This window comes from Aegilops tauschii, chromosome 3 (genome assembly GCF_002575655.3).
Source record: "Aegilops tauschii subsp. strangulata cultivar AL8/78 chromosome 3, Aet v6.0, whole genome shotgun sequence".
In the NCBI taxonomy this organism is placed as follows: domain Eukaryota; kingdom Viridiplantae; phylum Streptophyta; class Magnoliopsida; order Poales; family Poaceae; genus Aegilops; species Aegilops tauschii.
The window spans coordinates 627,441,012-627,449,130 of record NC_053037.3 but is presented as its reverse complement, the minus strand read 5'-3'; the positions used below and the strand labels follow the sequence as shown (position 1 = coordinate 627,449,130).

At 40.5% G+C, this 8,119-nt stretch overlaps 1 protein-coding gene across 1 annotated transcript; it reads left to right on the top strand.

The window, feature by feature from the left end:
• Positions 1-664: 664 nt before the first annotated feature.
• LOC109768833 (probable protein transport Sec1b) lies at positions 665-7,734 on the top strand. The gene is made up of 21 exons (XM_020327560.3): positions 665-737; positions 812-870; positions 1,108-1,189; positions 1,673-1,751; positions 2,112-2,162; positions 2,269-2,365; positions 2,442-2,474; positions 2,899-3,027; positions 3,720-3,908; positions 4,023-4,106; positions 4,188-4,283; positions 4,357-4,427; positions 4,925-5,021; positions 5,332-5,457; positions 5,532-5,627; positions 6,312-6,431; positions 6,504-6,584; positions 6,912-7,111; positions 7,249-7,342; positions 7,427-7,516; positions 7,708-7,734. The coding sequence occupies exons 1-21, from the start codon at positions 665-667 to the stop codon at positions 7,732-7,734; spliced, it is 1,974 nt and encodes a 657-aa protein (XP_020183149.1).
• The last annotated feature ends 385 nt before the right edge of the window (positions 7,735-8,119 follow it).

The window sequence follows — 8,119 nt, the reverse complement described above, 5'->3', positions numbered from 1 at the left end:
AGACAAGCGCCATGGTCACCACGGCGAGGTCATTGGGTCTGGGGTCGTCGGGCGGTAACGAGTTGTGTATGCGGCAGCACGTGGGAGAACAAACGAAGAATCATGGGGGAGAAAGAATATGATGCACGCGCTAAATCCAACGGCTGTCTACAATTGCATTGGGCGGTTGCGTGGCGACCGGCCCAAATTAGGGATGGTCGGCCGGCGCCTAGTGCGCTCCTATTGAGTTTACCAACTTAAACCTAGAATAATTATGTAAGCGCCCTAGTGATTGATATACACGTTTTCTAATTATTTTTCTCGCATCGCTTAGCGCCCTACCGCATGGGGTGCGACCGTGCGACTCCCATGGAGCCCAGCGTCATCGACTCCCATGGGGTACGAATCGTGTGCCACCCCCACTGTGGCCTCCATCCGCCCATGGCCTCTCCTTCTCCCCGTGGGAAGCGCGGCCCGGTTCATCCTGCAGGCCCCACACGCGCGCACCCCGCGCGCTCATCGACATTCCCGGCCGGCTAAATCAGGATATAAGCTGCATGCAGCATGCGTGTGCGTGGGGGCAAGAGGAGCAGGAGAGGGCGACGTGCGGGTGACGGGCGAGGGAGGTCGTGGCCGCGGCGCTGACGGAGGTCGTCGGTAGGATCGAGTTGGCTGCGGCGGCAAGATGTCGATGTCGGGGGCGGACTTCAACGGCGTGGGCGAGGACCCCAGGATCTTCCGCAACATCTGCCGCGACCGTACGCACCCAGCGCCTCTCTCCTGTGCTGTGCCCTCTCCTTCCTTCTCGCGCCATTAATGGCTTTCTCCACAGGGATACTCAAGGATATGCTGAAGCCGGACAAGGACAAGGAGAACAAGAGCGCGTGGAAGGTACATCCTCAGTTCCCACAGCGATACACTCAACGATCCTCTCTGAACTGCTCATAACCGCTGACGTTTCATTATTCAACAAGATGTTTGTGCGATTCTTCCGGAGTAATGTGATGATATTGGCAACTGTTTGGGGATCTGAAGATCAGTTTAAGCTCCTCTTAATCAGTTACAGGGTTATTACCTGTCAGGCAAAAAGAATAAAACGTAACATCGTTTAGCACGCCTTCTGTGCAGGTTCTTATCATGGATAAATTTACGGTGAGGATCATGGGTTATGCTTGCAAGATGGCAGAAATCACCGATGCAGGGGTTTCGTGTAAGTTGCTCAAACCTGGATATATGATCGTTTAGCAGAAAGCATAAGGTGGTGGATATCAAAAGTGTCCTTCTCAACTCTGATCTCATATGAGCTCGGTATGAACAGTAAAATCCGTAACAAATGGGAAAAAAATAAAAAAATCTGAATTTATTTGGCAAACTTTGACAAATGTTTTGAATGCTTGGAAAGTTTCATCATTGAATGACATTTGTAGAAGACGTGGCAAACAAATCAAATGTCATGTTTGGTTCAGAAAAAATTCAGAATTTTTTGTCATTTTTTCCGATTTTACTGTACACCGAGCACACGTATGAGCTCGAACTCAGATAATCCGCATCCGGTGGATACAATGTTGTTTTATTTCAAGGGTACCCTTTAGGAAGTCCTCAATTCAGCCAACATTGCTCCCATAAATCTGCTTGATTGGCATTATGGCCAAGTAAGCTAGTTAAGTGACCTGACTGTCGTCCTATCCTGCAGTGGTGGAAGATTTGTTCAAGCGAAGGGAGCCGATGCCTTCAATGGATGTGATCTACTTTGTACAACCACTGAAAGAAAAGTAATGACTTTCTAACTTTCTCTTTCTGAAGCACCACATCATAATTGCAAATACATATACTTGTAGTTTTGGTCCATTATTTGATTTTTCTAGTGATTCTGATGTTTCAAGATTTATAAGCATCCCAACCCAAAATCATAGGACTGCATTCCTACCTTGTTTAATACTACTCCCTCCGTCCCATAATATAATAGCGTTTTTTACACTACACTAGTGTTAAAATCGCTCTTATATTACGGATCAGAGGGAGTAAGTTTTTGCTGGTCCATCTTCCTTATTTTGGGAGCTCTTTTGCTAGTTCATGACAGATGTATATTCTCCTTAGATAATCCTCTGATATGAAAGCTTGGTGATCTGCAGTGTCATAATGCTTCTATCCGACATGTCTGGGAGATGTCCACTGTACAGGAAGTATGTTGAGCCAAGATTTCAATTCACAGCTGGAATGTCATTTGCAGAAGCTTCATATGAAACAGACTTCGACATACACGTTAAAGGTTTTACTTTCAACTTTTAGGGCATACATCTTCTTCAGCTCACCAATTCCCAAGGAGCTGGTGACTTACATTAAGAACGACAGCAGTGTGATACCACGCATTGGTGCACTAAGAGAGGTTAATGTTTTAATACCTTTGGATGTTATATTCTTTGGCAATAGGGTTTCTAATGTTGTGGTTCTATTAATTGCAGATGAATTTGGAGTTTTTTGCTATTGACATGCAGGTACCCATAAGCTTCGTTCTATATGACCTCATTGCTTTCTATGGTTGATTGCTGCCTAAGACATTGTTATGTTTTTCTTTTGTTCTTGTCAAGTATAGAAGTTCGAGTCAATTGTAATATAGGCAGTGGCCATATTAAGGAGTAGCTCTAGGTCAACATATAAATTTAATATTGACTGAATTCACACACTGAAGGGTAATTTAGCTGGTCCATCCTTGAATCGAAAGTTTGATAGCTTGGTGGGAATATTCGTGAATTCATTTGAAGTTGAAAGCATTACAAATGAGGTCTGCTGGATATGTTGAATGGACTTGTATTTGCATGCCATTCTGACTTTTTTTCTTCTAATTTCATATTTGGTGTCTAATTCGTTACTTTATGTTAGAAACATTAGTTTTGATGATGATGGGCGGCATATCTGTAGGGGTTTGTAACTGACCATGACATGGCACTGACCGACTTATATGGTGCAAATGACCATAATTCAAAAAAATTCAACGACACCATAAGCACTATGGCTTGCCGCATAGCTACCACATTTGCATCGTTGAAGGTATGTCAAGGAACTTCATTTGCATTGATCTATTAATGCACTCTGTGCTAATTAGTAGAACAACTTATATATTCGTATGCTGGGTTCTTAAGTTACTGCGTCATTTCATAAAAGGTAACTCGGTCCAAAATCATTAGAAAACTGCTTAATTTCAGCATCCATCGATACCTTTCCAACTTATATTTTTTTAGTGCAGCACATATAGTGATTATTGCTGATGATATTGACACGGTTACTAGTGGGACCGTGTAACTTCTGATATGTGCTCAATGTTTGAAAGAAGTTGGTGGCACTTCATGTTTTTTTTCTTTCCAATTTTGCACTCCCATTTTCCCAGGTCACAAAATACCCAACCTGAATATCCCTCCTCTCGAACCCACACAAAAGTGATAAAGAAATGACATGGTTGTGTTTATAAAGTTCACAAAACAAATATCTCAACTGGAATACCAGGGCTTGATTATTGTTAACTAGTCTCTTAAAACGTCTTCCTGTGACCGGATATTTGACAACTGACCATTTTACTATATAGACTATCACACTATTTACTGGTGACCTACAGGCTACAGTTTTGAACATCTCCTATTCTAGCTATCAATGGAGTCTTCTTGATCTTTATCCTTGTTTTGTCTTGTGTGGTCAATGGACTATAACATCGTTTGCAAACACAGAAGCTAATCTAGTGCTTACAGGAATTTCCTACCGTGCGGTATCGAGCACCTAAAAGTGCAAACCCATCAACAGCACCAAAATTTGACATGGTTCCAAAATGGCTGGCTAACGCTACTTGGGAAATCGTGTCAAAATATAAGTCCACAATTCCAGAATTTCCCCAGAAGGAGACATGTGAATTGCTTATTCTGGACAGACCTATAGATCAGGTGCTAAAGCATAATTTACATCTTTCATTGGAAGGGATTATGTATTTGTTTATTTTGTAAGTACAGCAAAGAATTGTTTCATGTAACTTACAACAATTTAATATGATTGCGAAGATAGCACCTGTTATTCATGAATGGACCTATGATGCAATGTGCCATGATCTACTCGAAATGGACGGCAACAAATACATATATGAGGTACTTTTTGATATAACATTATGTACTAGACACATATTATCTTCACTTTCCCTATTCTTTGATTTACTTTTCTGTTGGAAGGTATCAAAAGGGGATTCAGAACCTGAAAAGAAGGAAGCTTTATTGGAGGATCAAGATCCTCTCTGGATAGAGCTTCGCCATACTCACATAGCTGATGTGAGTCTTGTTGGTATTTAAGATTGTTGAGCTATATTTGGTCTATGCTTTATAACACTAACATGAATGCCAGGCCAGTGAGAGGTTGTATGAGAAGATGAATACCTTTGTATCAAAGAATAAAGCAGCACAACTTCATTCAAGGTGCTTGATATTTCTTTGCTCTGTAAGAAATAAAACTGTAAATGTTTTAACATAGAGTGGAGTGCACTATGGTATGGTAGCAGATGCTTGTGCATTGGTGTTTTTTTTACCATTCTAGATTGTTATTTATTTGGAAAATTACCATTCTATTCTACATTTCTAGATTGCTGATGCAATCATGCTATAACTTACCTTTTGTGTGTCCATTGCGTTGGTTATTTATCGTCAACATAGTTAGTTGTTGAACTGCCATATTTTGATGTATATCTTACTATGATATACCATTCTTGTCTGAGCAACTGATTTTATTTGGAATCTTGAAGACTAGTACAGAAATCCTTTGAGATGAAAAACTATGTAACTTGTAGTTTGTATTTTGATATAGAGGTATATCAAATGTTGATCAGTAGATTTTTTTTCTGGTGAATGTATGGCCTAACATATGCATAATTAATTTTAAAAAGTGTACATGCTTACATATTTCCGTTCTCAATTAGAGATGGTGGTGAAATCTCAACCACAGATCTGCAAAGGATTGTTCAAGCTTTGCCACAGTACGGTGAGCAAGTTGATAAATTGACCCTCCACATAGATGTAAGTGCTTGTTTACGTATCATTTTCCTTGCAATTGTTACGTTTTTCTAATTTTGTTTATCTTTACAACGCATAATTTACTATTTTCTTTACTTAAAGAAATGACTATGAAAATGAAAACGAGATGTTATATTATTATAGTTAAAATACGATACTCTGCTGAATGCAAGTTAAATGGGCCACTCGAATAAGGTTCTTAGTTCTATTGTGTAGTATATTAAATAAAATATTCCTTTAATAGGCCTGATTTCTAACTTCAAAGCGATAAAAGTTCTACTACTTTTGTTTGAGCTCTTCTGCTCTTGCTCAGATTGCAGGAAAAATCAACAGGTGCATCAGGGAGTACGGGCTCCGTGACCTTGGGCAGTTGGAGCAGGATCTGGTTTTTGGAGATGCAGGAGCAAAGGAGGTGATCAATATGCTCAGGTCAAAGCAGGTTTGTAAAGCGTTATGCTTGACTTTATCAGTACAGTGTTATGCTTGGTATGACATGTTTGTTCTATTGCCCAGAATTTGAGTGAAGAAAACAAATTGAGATTGTTGATTATATATGCAATTGTATGTCCCGACAAGTTTGAAGGTGACAAAGGGGACAAGTTGATGCAGGTACTTCACGTTAAATTTTGCATTGCTGGAGTTATGGCTTATGAGTGGTGTAGTAGTCTCGAACTACGAAGGAGAGTTGTGTGTCATTTCATTAAGAAGGAAAAAATGAACAATGAGAGACCAGCAGGCCAACTCGCAGAGATGATGAATTACAGACTCGCCGTGAACAAAAGAAACTCTACCAAACACACCCCGCGAGGGATAATTGAGCTGACGAGTAGCTCGTAGAGGGCTGAAGCACCAGAAGTAACTCCCTGTAACACTAACTAAATACACGGCCAAGCACCCCCACCACAGTACTGGAGGGGTCGCCGAACACGCTCCCATGAAACAAGAAAATTACCTCCATTAACTTGATCACGACTTTTCCATAGAAACCCCCTTCTTCTCTTATCTATAGCTTTGATCACCCACTTAGGTAGGTCCAAGGCAAACATTAGGTAAGGTGCAAAAATTATGCAGAAGGTACACAAAAACAAATGAAGTAAACCTCTTATTTTGTTAGTTAGAAGCATCAAAGCATAGTATTCACTAGTGAGAAGTGACTTATAAGATGGCTTCACCTAACCCAGCTTTAAGCCATCTTTTTTCTTGCTACGTACGGAAAAACCAATAAGCCAACTTGAGAAAAAATTTGTTATTCATGTTTGCGTGATATGGTGAGCTAATTTATCGACTTTGCAGCTAGCGAAACTTCCATCAGATGATATGAAGGCCATAAACAGCTTAAGATATTTGGTTAGTTCAGATGCAAAAAAGGATGCACGGGCTAGCGGTTTCTCTCTCAAATTTGATGCCCAAAAGGTGAAGTCATGGTTTCAGCTAAAATTTATAGCTTGTTCCCTTGAACTGACATGGTTTTAATTTCCACACCAGAAAAAAAATACTGGTGTTCGGACAGAGCGGCAGGATGGTGAGGAAGGCTGGGCGTTATCACGTTTTTTCCCACTTATAGAGGCACGTGATAGTAATATACTACTAGTAAAGTTCCCTTTAACGAAATATCTTCTTATCTATTTTATTCCATGTGCTTTATGCAGTCAATAATTATCTCATGTGATGCCGCAATTAACATTTGCTAGAAGCAAAATAAAGACAGTTCCAAATTTAAGTGGCCTTTAAGATGTGGTCTTCATTCTCTTGATCAAATAAGTCTCAGAACAAACTGAACTAGACAAATGTAGTACAACTAATTTTGATAGAATGGTTGTTGGATACGAGTGTTGTTATGTCCATTTGTGATTCAAAATAGTAAATGACTGAAGGTCCATGGTTTTCCAATAGGAGCTGGTCGAGAAACTGAGCAAAGGTGAATTACCTCTAAACGAATACCCATCTTTAAGTGAATCAAGTTCTACTTCTCAAGGGACCGCGGAAGGTGCATCGGCGCCAAAACCAGCACAAAATCCACAGCCCATGTCCAGGAGATCACGGCGCACACCACAGTGGGCTAAGGGTCGTAACTCTGATGATAGTCAATCAAGGTATTCACTGAAGATAGCTTTCCATCTGAACCCTTGGGATGTACAAAATTTTCGAAGCGATCACATATTTTATTTGCTCTGATCGTTTCCACACGATCTAGCTGCTTCCTTATCATGACCATATATTTGATTTGCAGCGACTCTTCCGTGTTGAGACATGCATCAGGTGATTTCAAGAGGCTAGGGAACCGAATATTTGTCTTCATGATTGGTGGAGCAACCCGATCTGAAGTATGTCCCTTAGATGATCTATTAACTCTCATTCATACTACATAAATTCTATGTTCTCATCGATCTTATATTTCAATGGAGTAGCTAAGGGTGGCGCACAAGCTAACCATGAAGTTGAAGAGAGAAATCGTCCTCGGGTCCTCTAGCATCGATAATCCTCCACAGTTTATTTCGGTAAGCCTTTTCTGTGTAGTCCTATAATGTCTCATAGTTCTGCAACCTTTTCACCAAATCCTACGGCTCAATACAAATAGAGCTACATGAGCAAATATCTAGAATGCTAACTCACGGCTTCCAGAACGTAGAATAAACTCCTGGTGCACATAATGATAAAATGTACTCACTCGTTGAATCTGTAAATGCAGAAGCTGAAGGCGCTAGGACCATCCTAGGAGCGATGTCGCCGGTTCTCGCAGACAAGCGATTGTGGAGTACCCATACTAGTAGCTTACACAACATTTTTTGCCCTTGTTTTCCACTCTACCAAGAGTGCGAGCCGTGCCGATATGTTGTAAAGTGTGGGGCATGTATATGCCATTCTATTTTCTAGGGAAAAAGGATGCAATTTTGATTCTCCTGTCACACTTGAGATCTATTGGTTCTAACACCATTTGTTCATTTTGCAAATTTATATCAAATTTGCCAAAGCTGAGACTAAGATGGAAAAGAAATCGAAAGAACTAGCAGCACCAGGAAAATCGAAGGCCTACACTCCTAATGAAATAATTTTGCAAGCAAGCATGCCACCATAATTTTTGAGGTTGCATTCCTTTTGCC